Genomic DNA, 18,623 nt, shown 5'->3' with positions numbered 1-18,623 from the left:
CGGGCAAGCTGCATAAATTCTCCCACATAGGGGAAAAAAGGAAAACAGACATTATTAAACATGGGACTAACATGTCCAAACAACTTCCGAAGAAGTAACAAAGAGTATCGATCACAGATGGTTCCCGAAGGAAGCAAACACAAATAAAAGACATCCCATCGGATACAAAATAAAATATAAGGCAACCCGAAGGTTAACACCCAAAAGACACAGGCCTGCCCACAGGACCACCCAAACGAAGCCCTATCTTACAAAAAACTGGGAGAGATCTCCAACAAATGACAGACAGGAGATAACCCCACAGTTCTAATGAGGTGCACCATTCGCAGTATCAGACTGAAAGTCCCCATATCTGTTAATGATAGGGTCATTCAATAACGGAAAAAGATGTCTAAGCAACACGCTAAGGTACGCAATCCTGTAACGAAAAGCACAACACTTCGGAACAGCTACACCCGCGGGGAACTGTAGAGGTCCACCCCAAGGCGGAAGACCCGGGACAATAGGGCACAAGCACAATCTCAAATGAACGTCTGGACTCTGCAGACGGACTATCGCTAACATTATCTGGAAGCAAAAACGTGCTGCAACCTTCGGGGGGGAACACGCCACCCCGTATGGAGGAACCAAAAACTGGGTTACCCGCATGTGAAGTATGAATTGGTAGGGAACTCGCCTCTTGGAGGACGGGGCCCCCAGAGAGGGATGGCTCAGCAGTCCCCTGATTTTCTGAGCCCGAGGAACCAGGCGCTCTCATATGGCATACGGAAAAAAACTGGTCGACATGTGTCAACGAGGCCAATCCGGAGACATTAGCGGACACAGAATCTGAAATTAAAATAGTCTCGGTATCACAATCCTCCGTAACTGAATCTGAAATGAGCACAGTCTCAGCATCAGAATCCTCCATAACTCGATAGAGGAAATATCAATATGGACTAAAGTATTAAAACAAAAACGGCACCTGACACCCACAATGGCTGGGGCACTCACCACCTCCTATGACCAGACCCCTGTGGACTAGAATAATATCTCCTTCGCCATACGGTCAGGAATGCGGAAATGGAGAACGGAGCGCAACCACGCCCGAACACTAGGTGAACCGTACAGTCCAAAAACGTACGCCCAACCAAAAAGCTGCTTCACTTCCAAAGGCCTCAAAGTTCCAACCACGAGCCCATAAACATCATACATAAGCAGGTTGAATCGCATAACAAACCAATAACCCCCCTCAGGAGATATCAACCCTCGATTCCAAGATACTAACAGAGACTCACTGAGACCCTTATGTCAGGAGTATTTAAGCCTTTGGCTGGGTTGTCTGTCTCCTCCTGGTGGCCAGGTTCTTATTTGTCAAAAGTAATGAATGCAGCTGTGGACTCTTTCCATTTAAGAAGAAAAGTTATAAAAAAAAAACGATTCTGCATGAAAGTTCTCTAAGTGTTTTCTGAGAACACTGAATGAGCTGGGGGTGGAGCTTATAACAGCATGCAAAGCTGTAATGGATTTCTAATACAACTATCACTCTAAAAAGCAGGTAAGAATTTTGATTGTATATACAAAAAAACATAATTTATGCTTACCTGATAAATTTATTTCTCTTGTAGTGTAGTCAGTCCACGGGTCATCCATTACTTATGGGATTATATCTCTCCCCAACAGGAAGTTGCAAGAGGATCACCCAAGCAGAGCTGCTATATAGCTCCTCCCCTCACATGTCATATCCAGTCATTCGACTGAAACAAGACGAGAAAGGAGAAACCATAGGGTGCAGTGGTGACTGGAGTTTAATTAAAATTTAGGTCTGCCTTAAAAGACAGGGCGGGCCGTGGACTGACTACACTACAAGAGAAATAAATTTATCAGGTAAGCATAAATTATGTTTTCTCTTGTTAAGTGTAGTCAATCCACGGATCATCCATTACTTATGGGATACCAATACCAAAGCTAAAGTACACGGATGATGGGAGGGACAAGGCAGGAACTTTAAACGGAAGGAGCCACTGCCTGAAGCACCTTTCTCCCAAAAATAGCCTCCGAAGAAGCAAAAGTGTCAAATTTGTAAAATTTTGAAAAAGTGTGAAGTGAAGACCAAGTTGCAGCCTTGCAAATCTGTTCAACAAAGGCCTCATTTTTAAAGGCCCAGGTGGAAGCCACAGCTCTAGTGGAATGAGCTGTAATTCTTTCAGGAGGCTGCTGTCCAGCAGTCTCATAGGCTAAACGTATTATGCTACGAAGCCAAAAGGAGAGAGAGGTAGCCGAAGCCTTTTGACCTCTCCTCTGTCCCGAGTAAACGACAAACAGGGAAGAAGTTTGACGAAAATCTTTAGTTGCCTGTAAATAGAACTTCAGGGCACGGACTACGTCCAGATTATGCAAAAGTCGTTCCTTCTTTGAAGAAGGGTTAGGACATAATGATGGAACAACAATCTCTTGATTGATATTCCTGTTAGAAACCACCTTAGGTAAAAACCCAGGTTTAGTACGCAGAACTACCTTGTCTGAATGGAAAATCAGATAAGGAGAATCACAGTGTAGGGCAGATAACTCAGAGACTCTTCGAGCCGAGGAAATAGCCATCAAAAACAGAACTTTCCAAGATAACAGCTTAATATCAATGGAATGGAGGGGTTCAAACGGAACACCTTGAAGAACTTTAAGAACTAAGTTTAAGCTCCACGGCGGAGCAACAGTCTTAAACACAGGCTTAATCCTAGCCAAAGCCTGACAAAAAGCCTGAACGTCTGGAACATCTGCCAGACGTTTGTGTAACAGAATAGACAGAGCAGAAATCTGTCCCTTTAATGAACTAGCAGATAAACCCTTTTCTAAACCCTCTTGTAGAAAGGACAAAATCCTAGGAATCCTAACTTTACTCCATGAGTAACTCTTGGATTCACACCAATATAAGTATTTACGCCATATTTTATGGTAAATTTTTCTGGTAACAGGTTTCCGAGCCTGTATTAAGGTATCAATAACTGACTCCGAGAAGCCACGCTTTGATAGAATCAAGCGTTCAATCTCCATGCAGTCAGCCTCAGAGAAATTAGATCTGGATGGTTGAAAGGACCCTGAATTAGAAGGTCCTGTCTCAGAGGTAGAGACCATGGTGGACAGGACGACATGTCCACTAGATCTGCATACCAGGTCCTGCGTGGCCACGAAGGTGCTATCAGAATCACCAATGCTCTCTCCTGTTTGATCTTGGCAATCAGCTGAGGAAGCAGCGGAAATGGTGGAAACACATAAGCCATGTTGAAACCCCAAGGGGCTGCTAGAGCATCTATCAGCGCCGCTCCCAGGTCCCTGGACCTGGATCCGTAGCAAGGAAGTTTGGCATTCTGTCGAGAAGCCATGAGATCCAGTTCCGGTTTGCCCCAACGATGAATTAGTTGAGCAAAGACCTCCGGATGAAGTTCCCACTCCCCCGGATGAAAAGTCTGACGACTTAGGAAGTCCGCCTCCCAGTTCTCCACGCCTGGGATATAGATCGCCGACAGGTGGCAAGAGTTGGACTCTGCCCAGCGAATTATCTTTGATAATTCCAACATCGCTAGGGAACTCCTGGTTCCCCCTTGATGGTTGATGTAAGCCACAGTCGTGATATTGTCCAACTGAAATCTGATGAACCTCAGTGTTGCCAACTGAGGCCAAGCTAGAAGAGCATTGAATATCGCTCTTAATTCCAGATTATTTATTGGGAGGAGTTTCTCCTCCTCAGTCCACGATCCCTGAGCCTTCAGGGAGTTCCAGACTGCGCCCCAACCTAGAAGGCTGGCATCTGTTGTTACAATCGTCCAATCTGGCCTGCGAAAGGTCATCCCTTTGGACAGATGGAGTCGAGAAAGCCACCAGAGAAGAGAATCCCTGGTCTCTTGATCCAGATTTATTAGAGGGGACAAATCTGAGTAATCCCCATTCCACTGACTGAGCATGCATAATTGCAGCGGTCTGAGATGCAGGCGCGCAAATGGTACTATGTCCAATGCTGCTACCATTAAGCCGATTACTTCCATGCACTGGGCTACTGACGGGTGTGGAATGGAATGAAGGGCACGGCAAGCATTTAGAAGTTTTGATAACCTGGCCTCCGTCAGGTAAATTTTCATCTCTACAGAATCTATAAGAGTCCCTAAGAAGGGAACCCTTGTGAGTGGTAATAGAGAACTCTTTTCCACGTTCACCTTCCACCCATGCGACCTCAGAAATGCCAGAACTATCTCTGTATGAGACTTGGCAGTTTGAAAACTTGACGCTTGTATCAGAATGTCGTCTAGGTACAGAGCCACCGCTATGCCTCGCGGTCTTAGTACCGCCAGAAGTGAGCCCAGAACCTTTGTAAAGATTCTTGGGGCCGTAGCTAACCCGAAGGGAAGAGCTACAAACTGGTAATGCCTGTCTAGGAAGGCAAATCTTAGATACCGATAATGATCCTTGTGAATTGGTATGTGAAGGTAGGCATCCTTTAAGTCCACTGTGGTCATGTACTGACCCTCTTGGATCATGGGTAGGATGGTTCGAATAGTTTCCATTTTGAATGATGGAACTCTTAGTAACTTGTTTAGGATCTTTAAGTCCAAGATTGGTCTGAAGGTTCCCTCTTTCTTGGGAACCACAAACAGATTTGAATAAAATCCTTGCCCTTGTTCCGACCGTGGAACTGGGTGGATCACCCCCATTAATAAGAGGTCTTGTACACAGCGTAGAAACGCCTCTTTCTTTATTTGGTTTGCTGATAACCTGGAAAGATGAAATCTCCCTTGTGGAGGAGAAGCTTTGAAGTCCAGAAGATATCCCTGAGATATGATCTCCAACGCCCAGGGATCCTGGACATCTCTTGCCCAAGCTTGGGCAAAGAGAGAAAGTCTGCCCCCCACTAGATCCGTTTCCGGACAGGGGGCCCTTACTTCATGCTGTCTTAGGGGCAGCAGCAGGTTTTCTGGCCTGCTTGCCCTTGTTCCAAGACTGGTTGCCTTTCCAACCCTGTCTGTAACGAGTAGCAGTCCCTTCCTGTTTTGGGGCGGAGGAAGTTGATGCTGCTCCTGCCTTGAAATTACGAAAGGCACGAAAATTAGACTGTTTGGCCTTTGATTTGGCCCTGTCCTGAGGAAGGGAGTGACCCTTACCTCCAGTAATGTCAGCAATAATATCTTTTAAGCCGGGCCCGAATAAGGTTTGCCCTTTGAAAGGAATATTAAGCAATTTAGATTTAGAAGTTACATCTGCTGACCAGGATTTACGCCATAGCGCTCTGCGCGCCTGGATGGCGAATCCGGAGTTCTTAGCCGTTAGTTTGGTTAAATGCACCACGGCATCCGAAACAAATGCATTAGCTAGCTTAAGGGCTTTAAGCTTGTTCATAATCTCATCCAATGGAGCTGTGCGAATAGCCTCTTCCAGAGACTCAAACCAGAATGCCGCCGCAGCAGTGACGGGCGCAATACATGCAAGGGGCTGTAATATAAAACCTTGTTGAACAAACATTTTCTTAAGGTAACCTTCTAATTTTTTATCCATTGGATCTGAGAAAGCACAACTATCCTCCACCGGGATAGTGGTACGCTTGGCTAAAGTAGAAACTGCTCCCTCCACCTTAGGGACCGTCTGCTATAAGTCTCGTGTGGTGGCGTCTATTGGGAACATTTTTCTAAATATCGGAGGAGGGGAAAAAGGCACACCGGGTCTATCCCACTCCTTGCTAATAATCTCTGTAAGCCTTTTAGGTATAGGAAAAACGTCAGTACACACCGGTACCGCATAGTATTTATCCAGCCTACATAATTTCTCTGGGATTGCCACCGTGTCGCAATCATTCAGAGCCGCTAACACCTCCCCTAGCAATACACGGAGGTTCTCAAGCTTAAATTTAAAATTTCTGAATCCGGTCTCCCCGGATCAAATCCGTCACCCACAGAATGAAGCTCTCCGTCCTCATGTTCTGCAAATTGTGACGCAGTATCGGACATGGCTCTCGTGTCATTGGTGCGCTCTGTCCTAAACCCAGAGCTATCGCGCTTGCCTCTTAACTCAGGCAAATTAGATAATACTTCTTTCATAACATTAGCCATATCATGCAAAGTGATTTGTAAGGGCCTTGATGTACTTGGCGCCACAATCTCACGCACCTCCTGAGCGGGAGGCGAAGGTACTGACACGTGAGGAGAGTTAGACGGCATAACTTCCCCCTCGATGTCTGGTGATAATTTCTTTACCGGTAAAGACTGACTTTTATTTAAAGTAACATCAATACAATTGGTACACAAATTTCTATTGGGCTCCACATTGGCTTTTAAACATAATGAACAAGTAGATTCATCTAGATTTATTCAGACATGTTTAACAGACTAGCAATGAAGGCTAGCATGCTTGGAAAAAAACTGTCAGTGAATTTACAAGCAATATGAAAAAACGCAGCAGCGCTTTTAAAAACACAAAAAAAAAAAAAAAAAAAAAAAAAAAAACTGTCACAGTTGAAATAACAATGAACTAATTCAGTTATAGCCAACAATTTTAACAATAAATGTATGAATTTAGCAGAGGATTGCACCCACTAGCAAACGGATGATTAACCCCTCAATACCCACAACCGGATAATCAATTTTAGATTTAACGTTTTTCTCACAGTCAAACACACTGTCACAGGTCTGCTGTGACTGATTACCTCCCTCAAAATTGAATTTTGAAGACCCCTGAGCTCTCTGGAGACGTCCTGGATCAAGGAGGAAAAGGCAGGAAGACTGTGCTAGAATTTTATCTGCGCAACAAGGCGCTAAAAAAGGCCCCTCCCACTCATATTACAACAGTGGGAGACCTGTTACAACGGTTTCTATGCAGAAATAAACGTTAGCCATGTGGAAAAAAATCATGCCCAAAAAGATTTATCACCAAAGTACCTCACAAAACGAATAACATGCCAGTAAACGTTTTAAAAACAATTTTTCCAGTGTTATGTAAAGTTATCACTAAGCCTGCTACCAGTCGCTTCTACTGCAGTTAAGGCTTATACATTTATTTCAGTATTAACAGTATTTTCTCAGTCAAATTCTAGTCCTTAGAAAATAACTCAACTGCGCATACATTTAACAGCCTGATACCAGTCGCTACTACTGCATTAAAGGCTGTACTTACATCATATGGGTAACGGCAGTGTTTTCTTAGTCAATTCCATTCCTAGAAAATATTATACTGCACATACCTCATTTGCGGAGGACCCTGCATGCTATTCCCCTTTCTGAAGTTACCCCTCCTCAGAATGCGCGAGAACAGCCAGTGGATCTTAGTTACGTCTGCTAAGATCATAGAAAACGCAGGCAGATCTTCTTCTTCTAAATACTGCCTGAGAGAAAAAACAGCACACTCCGGTGCCATTTTAAAATAACAAACTTTTGATTGAAGAATTAAGTAAAAAACTCCTGTCTTCTCTCACAACCTCCTTTGTTGAGACTTGCAAGAGAATGACTGGATATGACATGTGAGGGGAGGAGCTATATAGCAGCTCTTCTTGGGTGATCCTCTTGCAACTTCCTGTTGGGGAGAGATATAATCCCATAAGTAATGGATGACCCGTGGACTGACTACACTTAACAAGAGAAAACTAAAATGTACCTAAATAAAGCCTAATGGACACTTCTTTTATAGCTGCATAAAATGTGATTATCAACATTCCATGAGATTAACATAATATGTAGCATCCTAATTTATAAATAAATTACTAGCTCCAAAAAAAAAACCTTTATGTTTCACAGACTCTACCAACCTTGACAAATATTTAGCCACAAAATAAAGTTGCTAAAAAAAGAGCACTGAATTACTGACTCAACTCATGTATACAAACAATATATAAAAACTTTAAAGGGACAGTCAACACCAGAATTTTTGTTGTTTAAAAAGATAGATAATCCCTTAATTACCAATTCCCCAGTTTTACATAACCAACATAGTTATAATTATACACGTTTTACCTCTGTAATTACCTTGTATCTAAGCCTCAGCCGACTGCCCCCTTATTTCAGTTATTTTGACAGACTTGCAGTTTAGCCAGTCAGGGCTGTCTCCATGGTAAATTCACGTGCATGAGCTCAATTTCATCTGTATGAAATACATGAACTAATGGCCTCTAGTGGTGAAAATCACTTCAAAATGCATTTAGATTAGAGGCGGCCTTCAAGGAAGAAATTAGCATATGAACCTGCTAGGTTTAGCTTTCAACTAAGAATACCAAGAGAACAAACAAAATTGGTGATAAAAGTAAATTGGAAAGTTGATAAAAATTACATTCCCTATCTGAATCATGAAAGTTTTTTTTGGACTTGACTGTCCCTTTAAAAAGTGCCCAATCCATAGCTGAGAGTGTCATATAATACAAGTATATACTTACCATGTAAGACACCCGTCCACATATAGCAGACAGACAAATCAGTACTGAAACATATCAGCAGAGGTAATGATACAAGAGTATATTTTCGATCTATAAAGGGAGGCAGCAGATGAACCCTTGCAAATGATTTAAAGAGAGCCATATGAAAAGCTTTCCCATAGGCGAAAACATGGCATCATCAGGCAATACTCCCTTTACATCCCTCAAACACTGCACTTAGAGAGGAACTGGGCTTCAATATGCTTAGAAGCTCCTTTCAGTGAAGAACTCAAGCACATCATGCTACACCACCTCCTAAGGAGGAAAAGCTTTTAAAACTGAGGTATGAGTGAGACGGGAGGTGTATTTATAGGCATTTGAGGTTTGGGAAACTTTGCCCCCTACTGGTAGGAATGTATATCCCATCAGTAACTAGCATGTGGACTCTCGCCATCTTATTGAAAAAAAATATATCTATGGAAATGCATCTCGGTTTTAATTGCCTTTTTCAAAAAAAGGTCTGTCTTTAAAAATTACAAGCAAAACTGATGAGTAATTGTATTAATGCAGAACAGACCTTTATGGATAAGATATATTGACATACAAAGGAAATTATTATAGCCTCCTCAGGAGCCAGACACTCTTGATACATTCTAAAATGGCAATAACCCCGGTCTGCATGTGTCTATTAAAGAGGACATATATTATTTAGTTTCAGTATTTCCATTTGTTTCTATAACATGGCATTATTACACCTCTAACTTACATTTACATGTAATACTAGCAGTTCTTATATTCAACATAAGAATAGAACTAGGTGTAAGAGGGGTTTATCCAGGTAATATACTGTTACATTACTAATTGAGGTGGATTTTAAACCTAGATATGCTAACCCCTCTAAGTTTAATGAAGAGCTGGTCTGTAGTCCTTTCCTCTATTTTGTCAAACAGAGCTATTAATGGAAGAATTTGAAATAAGATCATATTTAGTAATTTACATCGGCTAAATATGGATAATTTTGAAAAACAAAGGTATTGTTTTTCAAATATACTCTAGAATCTTTGATCATGAGATACTTTCAGAACACTGCTAAAAGGAACCAAAATTTCTCTCTGGAGGAATACATTAATCGTGATGGAGAAGGTACATCACATACCTAGATGAAGTCATACAGGCCCTATTCCTCTTGAGGCTTAAACAATTAAGGGGAGTGTTCTGTGATATGACTAATAGGGTGCCCTGAGAATCTTTTCAGCTTCTCTGCTGCCAGGAGTAACCAAGCGATAAGCTACCAGTGCTACATGGCTAAATCTCACCTGTGCTGGCACCACATTTCTCGGAGAGGGATACTATATGGGCTTCGGCATCTACTTTACTACTGAGCAGCTTCCAATTCTCTCAATACTCTGTTCACATAAGAATATTTAAGAACACTTTCCCCCTACTACATAGAAAGATTGGACAGTAAGAAGCTATTTGTGCAGCATCTGGTTTATTGTCAGCTTCTACTGCCTTTATCTTTGTACATATTCTTTAATGGGGGATACCCCACATATGGTGTTTATTAATTATTTTCTGGTTATGAGAGTTATCAGTGCTTACATTTTTCAAATATATTGACAAATCTGGTGCATTTGTCATGTATGGTACTAGTAATAAATATATGGTGTAAGGCAAGGGTACAGTTATAAGGTCTCTGTTTTTCACTGTTATTTATTTACAGGCATACTATTTCCTGTATATACACATACACAGATCCTTGGTACTATAGCAGCCCCTGACCAGTATGGTGTGTGTAAGCTGTTTCTCACACAATCAGCCACTTTCACCATAACCATTTTCACAATCAATGCAGGCCTATTGGCTGAAATGAAAGACTGTGTGAGGTTATGGAGAGTAATGGCTACAAGTCACTTTAAAAAAGTCCCAGGGGAAAGTTATAATTAACATACTTACTGCCAGTTTGTGATGATTAGCCAAGCTGATCATCTGCTGAGCTAAACCACTTAACAATCGTGTCCGCAAAGACAGGTCATCAAAATCATGACGGAAAGGCGAGGCAAAGCTATCGATGATGATGAGCTTCACCTAAAGAAAGAAAGAAATGTTAGCAGCAGTGCAGTATTACAAAGAGACAAAGTACAATACAGCTTGCTAAAGCTATTCAGCAGTAAAGGATAGAGAAACAAAAAATCTCAGTTTAAATACCCAAGATAATTTAGCTATGCCACAAAAACTATAAGAGTAGTTAACAAATATGTTAAAAATGACCAGATGGTGAATCACATAAATACAACAAAATAGGTATCCCTGCGATGGGGCAATTAGAATTGTCTAGAGGTATTCTGACAGCTATTTTAATGTGTGATGATTTGGGGTAAACCCTCTTCTCCAACGCACAAAAATAATCTGATTCAAGAATTTTAAAATAGCATTACATTTTTTAACTTTGTTAGTTTAAAAGGATCATTTGAATTACAGGTTTTTTAAATTTTATGATCTACGAATTTAGGCTTTATTTATCCATATCCTGTAGCCCATTCAAAAGGTTATAATATCCACAAATAATCGATTACATTTTGACATGAATATTTTTTCTCTCTCCATGAGGACTAAAATGAAACAGATAAAGATGCTAATTACCAGTGCCCATTGACCAGATGCATAAACTCCCTCTTGATTAACTAAACCTGTCATCAATAACATACAAACAGTTTTAAATGATTTCCCCTGCATTCAACAAAATAAAGGAATGGCTTGGCTAGACAAAATGTAGATGAGCAATTCATCAAGGACAAAATGACCTGGCTCATGTAATTGAAGGCGTCCACCAGCTGTTTTATACAGATCAAGCTGTACCTAAAGGTAATAAAAATACTCATTTTTATAATGTTTTCTTCAGTTAGCAGTTATTGTGAAGTGTATCATTGCCACATTGGAAATGCATTTTAGATTGATTACATCTTTATAGATGTATTTAATGTTAATGGTCATGCAAGTATTGTGATATTAATTGGCTGCACAATGGATTTTTATTGCTGTTATTCTACAATATAAACTAGTAGATTGCCTCACTAATAATACATAAGTTAATAATAAATCATGACAAGAGTTCCCTGTCTTTTGCAGGAATACACAGAGATATAATATTTTCTCTTCGGCATCTATGTACTTTTTAAACAGGAAATTAAAGTCTATGCCAGCTATTTATCATACACAACAGCAAAATACACTAAAGTAATAAATGCTTAGGTTATTTAGTCTAAATGTACAATACAGTCCTGCAATGCCCTATGAACCTTTTAATAATATTCTCAAACTGTAAACTGAAGTTCTTTAAAACCTCATTAAACTAAATTAAAAATGATATATTCCATAAAATGTGTGACTTCTGAAAATATAACAGTTGCAATAGACATTGATTATTCATTGTGCTTGCTTTTGCTATGAAAAGGGTGTTTCCCAATGCTTTTTTGCAACAGGTACCTCTGCAGCTTAACACTTTTTTCCTAACACAGATATTCAACATCCCTGTTAAAAGGAATACAAGGGGCACTTTTACAACTAATACCCTAAATAGTGATGTGCATGATAGTAAACACCACAGTGCAAAAAAAGAGAGGAAACCAGTGCCTTTGGTAAAGTGAGATGGAAGAGGTTTCCTGTGGGAGGAGCGTGAAGGTGGAGGTGCACGCTCAAGCTCACCTGTGTGGAGCAGTGTGGAGCAGTATCAGCTTTGAAAAACTTCCATGCCACTGAGCCTTATTGCGGGGTGTGAAGTACAAGCCCGGCTGGAGGATTAAAAAGATGGCTTAAGGAAACTCTACAGACCCCCCCAAAAAAAAAGGGCTGTTTGGGAGCAGCCTATTCTTGTATCTGCATGCTTCCATCTCTTCTCTAAAGCCTGTGAGAAAGGGAAAATAAAAAGGACTAAGCTTTTAACCCATAACGGGAGCACTGGACCAGACGGTGGTTGCCCATCAAGCCTAGAAGGGCATAAAAGACAAAGTTTTCCACAGTCACGCCGAAGAGTCGCGGCATAGCAAGCCAGGGGAAACATCCAAGTTACCCTAAATTCAGCTAAGGCAGTTCCAATTCCCTGATTGAGCGAGAAGGAGTGGGTGTTAAGGAAGGAGGTAGAGCCCAGGTAAAACGTCCACATACCTGAAAGCTGGAAGCCGGGAGCGGTCGGTGAATCTGGAGACACGGCTGCCGGAAGATCGGTGCCCCCCCCTCTGTAAGCCGGCGAGTGGTGCTGACGTCAGGGCGCGACACCAAGAGCTGGTTGGCGTGAACGCCATAGGAAGCGCGGAAGGTGGGCCAAGAACGCTAGTAATTGGAGGAGAGCGTTCAGAGAGAAGTGGCCACCGGAGATCAGCCACGAATGCGCCGTGAAGACGAGGGGGGGTAAGTATAATGGCTACCTGTTCCTTGAGGGCAGCGTAAAGTGTTATTGCAAGCTGAGTGATACAAGCTGAGTGATACAGGCAGTGCTGTTGGTAACAGATCGGAGTTGGCTGAGTGTTTTACCAATAAACCTATGGCAGAAGGAGCATAGCGGGGAAGCAGACTTTTCCTCTTTCTGTTTGTTTTCGTATATTTTTGAGTGGGAGTACAGTTGGGAGACTGGGCTTCCCTTCTTGTCTCTGGTGCACATAGGACTGAGAGTGGCTATAACTTTTCGGTGGGAGACATTTAATTTGCTGCAGGAGAAGGGATATTGTCTTATCTGTCCCCTTTTTTTTTATGCCCACAACCTAAGGAAAAAATATTAAAGGGACATTGACTATAGACAACCTTGAAGAGACTGTCATCCATAAATGTGTCTGGCATTATAGGGGCCTTGAGTACCCTCAGAACTGTATCTAGTAAAAGGGACACCACGGGAGGCAGAGGGCTGCTATAATGTCTTTTTTCTATGTCTGTACCTAGTAGAAAATTCTTGAAATATTTAGCTGATTGCTCACTTACTAGCAAAAAATCCTGAAAGTTTCAACGGTGCTGTGGTAAAAATCATGATGCAATAGACAGTTGATTGTATATTATAAGGCACAAAAATCCTATTAGATAGGCTAGGTTTCCGCTGCAGCGAGCAAATTTACAAAGTGTATCTGATATTTAAGAGCAATATAGGCTACATTCTCTAAAAAGAAAAAAAAAAAAAAAAGAGAAGGGAAGGGGAAGGAAAAGGAAAGAAAAAAAAGGGAAAGAAAGGGAAGGGAGGGGAAAGAAGAAAGAGTGAAAAAGAAGGAAAAAAAGCTGTAGCTTGCATGGTACATATGGAAAAGAGGATAATGGTTAAAGTAATTCTTATCAGCTCTAAATTGTGTGCTGCAGATCCTGCCTGAGGTTGCAGGCCCTTATAGTGGCTCATATGGGAAAAAAGGTCATAGGAGGTTGTTGGAGTTGTTAAAGGAGCAGGATTTAACTTAAGTGGGACAGAAGCATTTTTGAAAAGGGTGAGCACCTGAGTGACCAAGCCCGCATAGTAGGAGTTATCCTCATAAGTCATGGTCAAATAATGGGCTGTTTTGTAAATGCTAGAAATCAGTAGACAATCTCAGTGTACACCACCTAATTTTAAATTTCCTGTTTTTCAGGTAACTCTGTTAATTTGTATAAGGGGGTCTGCACTGTGTTATCTTCTCTTGTAAATTTTATTTGGCACATTTAAGCGGTACTTTGTGCTGCATTATGTAACAGGCTATATATGTACTTTTTCTTACTGTTTAAGAGTAACTTACCATAACTTACCAAAGGACAGTCTGTTCAGATAAAGTGGATCATATAGGATCAATTGCAGGGTAGAGAGAGTTTACAGCTGAGATTAAACAGGGACTAATCAGATATAAGTTTGGAATTGCGCAATAAATGGAGAAATATATTACTAATTCTAAAAGTAAATCTCCAGCCATGCCTATAAGGAAGGATAAAAAACAAAAATCCTCGCAGGAGAATTTACAAGAATTATCAGTTAGAAGTCCAGATCTGAATCAGGAAAAACAACTCACTACAAACCAGCTTGCGGAACTAATTCTGCCACAATTTGAAATAATAAAAGGGGAGATTTCAGAGCTAGCAAATGAAATAAAACAATTTTCAAACAGATTAACAGAGGTAGAAGCTAGAATTTCGAATATAGAAGACACGCATTACAGGCAGGAAACTGTGCTGGGCACACATTCAGATGAGATTAGGTTATTAAAAGCGAAAATTGAGGATCTTGAAGATAGGTCCAGGCGGAACAATGTGCGTGTGATTTGTCTCCCAGAATCAAGAGATTTTGAAGACCTTTTATTATTTAGTACACAGACATTACCAAAACTGCTAGGTTTACAAGGAGCAGAGGGAGGTTTCCAGGTGGAGAGAGCACATAGGGTCGGCATGGTGAGACAGTCAAAAGAAGGTAGTATGCGACCAAGAATGGTGATGATAAAGTACCTAAACTTTCAAGACAAAGTTAAAATCATGCAGAAATACAGGCAGACTCAGACTCTTACCATAGACACCAAGCAGATCCTTTTATTCCAGGATTATTCAATGGAGACCTCCTCAAAGAGGCGTGGGCTGGCACCTTTCTGCTCAGGATTAATCAGGGCAGGGTTGAAGGCAACCATGAAATACCCTGCGAAAATTACGGTGCTGGGCATGAACGGTGTCACCACACTAAACACTATTGAGGAGGCAAAGGAATTCTGTAGAGACAACAATATAGAGGTTTAAACATCACTCAAAGATAAAGGCATTCATAGTCTTTGGAGTTTAGAATGGTGGGATGGCTAGTGATAAAGGGAAAGGGGGGAGAGGGATACCTGCGTACTGTTTGTATTTTCTTTTTTTTTTTTTTTTTTTTTCCCTTTCTTTTCTTCTTCCTGTTTTGTTCGTTGTGCAATATGTTTTTAATCTCAATAGGCACAGGCTTTGAATAAATGAATAATTCACTTAAATTAATTTCATGGAATGTGGGGGGAATAACATCTCCCATTAAGCGTAAAAATGTCCTCAAGCAAGTTAGAAAACACCATCCAGATATTATACTACTACAAGAACTACACCTTAAAGAGGCTGAGATAAGTAAATTGAAAACAAATTGGATAGCGGAAATAATTGCCACACCTTGTGAAAAACGCAAAAAAGGGGTAGCAATTTTGCTTGGTAGGGACCTATCATATAGCATAGTCAAGCAAGAATTAGACCCAGGGGGGAGATACATAATAATACAATTGAAAATAGATAAGAAAATTTGGACGCTTTGCAACTTATATGCCCCGAATAACTGGGACCCTAAGTTTTGGGAAAAGATGATTAAGGTCATATCTCCATATATCGGGCAGAACCTGATTGTAGCAGGAGATTTTAACTGCACAATGTGCCCTGACCTAGATCGGTATAAAAACCGGCGTAGAGTGGCTAATAATAGGGAAGCGAAGCGGCTGCAGAGTTTTTCTCGTGTATTGAAATTACACGACGCCTGGCGTATACAGCACCCAGACACTCGGGAATTTACTTGCGAGTCAGGCGCGCATAAAATTTTTTCCCGAATTGATATGTTCCTAGTAGACGAACACATTATGAGAAATCAGATCGAGTCGCAGATTTCGGAGATAATATTATCCGATCACGCAATTATTGATATAAGGATTGTGTGGAGTACTCCCCCCAAAAGAAATGCAAACTCTTTCCGTTTTCCCCAGTACATGTATAAAAGTATACCATTTGCAAACTGGTTACGGCAAAAATGGAGAGAATACTCCACACAGAATATAGATTACATAAATAAGACCGAGGTATTCTGGGAAGCAGGTAAGGCGGTTATCAGGGGGGAAGTAAAAGCCTACATGATTAAAAGGAACAAGAAAAATAAACTGAGAGAAACACAGCTAGCAAACCAACTTAGGAATAAATATGCGAAATACCTCAGAAATCCCAATAAGGAAAATTGGGATATATACAAAGCAGCTAGGTTGGAAAGGGAATGTTTCTTGAATAAAATCGGGGCACACGAAGAGATGAAAAATAGGTCCCTATTTCAGGGTAGTCAAGGTATATCGGCTAAACATCTGGCCAGGTTGGTCAAATTTAGAAAAAAATCAAACCAAATCCTTTCAATTCGGTCTGAAGGGAAACTCTTGAGTAATAAAGATGAAATTTGCAGGGCATTTTTTGAACATTATAGTAATCTTTATGCAAGGGAAGAGGTCGACGAAAGGCAAAAAGAGCAATTCTGGCTGGGGTTGGATATTCCCCAGATATCGCAGGCAGCATTACAAAAAATAAATGCCCCCATCACCGAAACCGAAATATTAAATATCATAAAAAAATCTAAACTTGGCAAAGCGCCCGGGCCAGATGGCCTACCGGCAGAGTTTTATAAAATCATGAAGGCAGAGATAGCGGGTACCTTAACCAAACTATTTAACCAATACTACCTCCAGAAAGATATGAGTTCATTATACTTTTCTGATTCAATAGTCTCTCTAATTCATAAGAAAGCGAAGGATCCAACTAATGTAGCGTCATATCGGCCAATTTCGCTTCTTAATCAAGATTATAAGATCTTAATGTCCCTCATCGCGGAAAGAATGAAGGAATCTATTATAGAAATTATCCATCCTGATCAGGCAGGCTTCATCCCAGGCAGAAACGCAGTCAGAAACATGCGTAGAGTCCTCACTACCTTGGACTATCTTTATCAGGTTGACCAGGACGCCGGAAAGAAAAAACAGGGGGAAGACATAGCATTACTCACTGTAGATGCCGAGAAGGCTTTTGACTCAATTATCTGGGACCATCTAATAAACTCACTGAAAAGGTTTGGATTTTCCGGCGCCCTGGTCGACTTGATCGGGTTAGTATACAATAAGCCTAGGTCTCAACTTTTAGTCAACGGTGAGCTATCACAAAATATTACTCTGGGCAAAGGAACACGCCAAGGGTGCCCGCTTTCACCATTACTCTTTGATATCGCGCTGGAACCTTTAGCCATATATCCAAGAAAGTCCCTTCCACCAATTTCTGTGGGGAATCAGAAGGTCTCTGTGGCATTGTACGCAGATGACCTGTTAATATTTCTACAAAATACGAGGCAGTCTATACCAAGTTTTGTGAAGATATTAAACATATTCAGTTCTTTCTCTGGTTATAAAATAAATATTAACAAATCAGAAATTCTTTGGATCACAAAAAATAGAAACAGTTATTCAGGGAAATTCAGAGAAGTACAGGTTATCAATTATCTAGGTATTAAGATTTCTAAGAACCCAGCACACTGGTACCAGCTTAACTTTAAAGATTTATTCCAGAAACTACAGCATGATCTAGCAAAATGGAACTTATATTACCTATCAATTTCAGCCCGCATAAATGTCATCAAAACCATTATTTTCCCAAGATTTTTATTTTTGCTTCAAAATCTACCCCTCTTACTGCACAAGAGAGATATTGATAGCTATAACAAAGCTTGTGCTCTTTTTATCTGGGGGAAAAAGACTTCACGTATTGCGTACAATAAATTGACGCAGGAAAAACGACTTGGAGGCTTCTCGTGCCCAAGCATAAAATACTATAATATAGTATCCCTGGTTAAATTTGGGGCAGACTGGCTTAGCAAATCAGACTATGTAACTTACTACGAACACGAAAGCGAATTAATCAAACCATTTAACCTGCAGGCGGTGTTACATCATCCGTATAAACAACTACCTAGCAATATAAGCAAGTTAATCACAATGTAGTGATCGCATGGCAGAAATATTGCTCAATACTAGGGATAGAATTTCAGACTTCTAGGTCATTACCGATCACTGGTAATCCTGCGTTCCCACCAGGGCACTGTAATAGTGTATTCCATACTTGGGAAAAGAAAGGTCTGATCTATGTATCACAATTAAAAGAACCGCACACGGGGGATATCAGATCTTTCGAAAATTTGACCCGCGAATATAACCTGCCATCCAATCATTTTTTTGCATATCTACAGGCCCGTCATTTTATAAATGATTATGATAGTAGGTTTAGTAAGCACTGGGCACAATTAAATATCGAGGCAGGGATAACTTTATATAAAGCTGGTATCAGATCAATCTCAATCTGGTATCAATACATTATGAGCAAAGAAGGAGCATTGCATATCAATTGCTGTAAACAGAAATATGCATTACATTTTCCCGAGTTGCAAGATAAGGACATAACAGATAGCATTGAGAGAACAAGGGAGGCAACTGATAGAATTAATCTAAGAGAATCACAGCATAAGGTAATAAAC

General features: G+C 40.7%; 1 protein-coding gene across 2 annotated transcripts in view; it reads right to left on the bottom strand.

Moving 5' to 3' along the window:
- RAD51C (RAD51 paralog C) overlaps positions 1–18,623 on the bottom strand; it is a 233,238-nt gene that overhangs the window by 144,763 nt on the left and 69,852 nt on the right. For both annotated transcript variants that reach the window (XM_053707381.1, XM_053707382.1), the window contains exon 5: positions 10,316–10,447. In XM_053707381.1, coding sequence (XP_053563356.1) covers positions 10,316–10,447 — 132 coding nt within the window. The remainder of the gene's footprint in view (positions 1–10,315; positions 10,448–18,623) is intronic.

Source organism: Bombina bombina, chromosome 3 (assembly GCF_027579735.1).
Source record: "Bombina bombina isolate aBomBom1 chromosome 3, aBomBom1.pri, whole genome shotgun sequence".
Taxonomy (NCBI): Eukaryota; Metazoa; Chordata; class Amphibia; order Anura; family Bombinatoridae; genus Bombina; species Bombina bombina.
The sequence above is the reverse complement of the archived record's forward strand: the minus strand, read 5'-3'. Positions and strand labels throughout refer to the sequence as shown.